At 31.5% G+C, this 1,760-nt stretch overlaps 1 protein-coding gene across 1 annotated transcript in view; it reads right to left on the reverse strand.

The window, feature by feature from the left end:
• Positions 1-1,760, reverse strand: part of SLIT2 (slit homolog 2 (Drosophila)) — a 161,771-nt gene that overhangs the window by 42,634 nt on the left and 117,377 nt on the right. The window contains 1 exon segment of the mRNA XM_008575750.1: positions 1,075-1,214. Within this exon segment, the coding sequence (XP_008573972.1) occupies positions 1,075-1,214 (140 nt within the window).

Raw genomic sequence — 1,760 nt, forward strand, 5'->3', positions numbered from 1 at the left:
AAAAAAAAAATCAGACCATGGAAAGGCAGTCTCGGAGGCACTTAAACAGATCTGGATTGCCAAAACAAAATCTCATTATTCTATCTAGTATTTTTCCATCAAGAAAAGTACTTAGTAAAATCCAACAAGTTAAGGGAAAATTTAATTATACGGATGACTGTTCTTCTTTCACTTTTAGAGATGTTAACTTCAATCGCCTACATAATTATTTCACCCTTTGATATCCTTAACTATGTATTATATTATATGGTAATAAATATAATTAATGAAAAGCACTCAGAAAAATGAAAATGGTAACTTTTAATAGAGCAATAGGATCTACTTCATTTTTTCTTATGAATAAAATGTGTAACATTTTCTTTATCTCTATCAACTTTAAGTGATTTATTAGGGAAAAAAAGATTAATAACTATGAAGTTTCTTATTCATAGCCACAAAAATCAAACAGATGTTCTCACAAAATTGACAAGTCATGCACTTGATGTTGAGTTTATAGCAAATGGTTTGAATAGAGAGGAAGTTTAGTGATTTGGATAGTTTTATAAGATTTATCACCCAAAGAGACAAAATGTCAGAAAAAAAGGGGATGGTCTCATAAGATTATCCAAGACGGTCAATATCTTCCTGACTGAGTTATATTTTGAAGGACATAGGTTACTAAATGCAAACAATCACTACTGAAGAAACAAGTATGAATATGAGTAATCTCAAATGATTAATTATGTTTTGTTATGTAAAGAAATGCCCTCTTTTCACATATGTATTGATGGGTTGGTTTGCACACAAATGCCATTGATTTGTGGGACTAGAAGCTTCAGCATGATAGCTGGGGTTTTTTTTGCTAGATAGCATGACTTTATGATAGATGCATGTGTTTGAACTAAGCATGCTGGGTCTTTTATTTGGTTGGTTGAAACCATCTTTAAGTCCTTCTGTTATGTGCATTACATGTAATTTCCAAAATACCTAACAGTTATTAAATAATAAAATGGTTCAATAAACCAATATAACATAGTGCCAATGATGCTTTGAAACGGATACATAGATTGAAGGTATATTTACTACTCTTCATACCTGTATACTCAGGTGGGCAAAGACATGTGTAGTTATTAATTCCATCAACACATGTAGAATTATTTTCACAGTCATTATCTTCACAATCATCAACATTGACTTCACAATTTTCTCCTTCAAACCCATCAGCACAAATACACCTGTGGAAGAAAAGAAAAAAACAAAACCAAACAAAACATCTTTTAGCTGCACTTAAAGCCATGTGGTCTAAATATTGAAAAAAATCACAAATAACACTCATCAATTATAGAGCTTTTATCTACAAAAAATTGATTTTTAAAATGCTTTTAAATGACATGTTGTAAGCATTAATTTAAGGTAATATCCACCAAACCAGAAACCATTCAAAATAGCAAATTTATGCTGGCTGCAAGATGGCAAATGGCTCCACAGTCTTATAAATCAATATACACAACATATTTGTAGGTCTAAAATACAAGCAAAGTTTTACTCCATAGCCATGGATATCTTCATCTCGAGTTGGGCTGTAATAAAATAGCTCATGCTTCTTTGCTCATAAATGGGGAGGAATTGGTTCTGATTTTAAAAATTACAAAAAAAAAAAAAAAATTACAACATCTACTACCCCATGTGTAATATTCTTTTTTTTTTTTTTTCCTTTTTATCTTTTTTCGTGTCCGGCAATGGATCACAACCCTCAGTGTTGCCCCCGTACCGGACCGGGA

Source organism: Galeopterus variegatus, unplaced genomic scaffold (genome assembly GCF_000696425.1).
Source record: "Galeopterus variegatus unplaced genomic scaffold, G_variegatus-3.0.2 Scaffold1230, whole genome shotgun sequence".
NCBI lineage: Eukaryota > Metazoa > Chordata > Mammalia > Dermoptera > Cynocephalidae > Galeopterus > Galeopterus variegatus.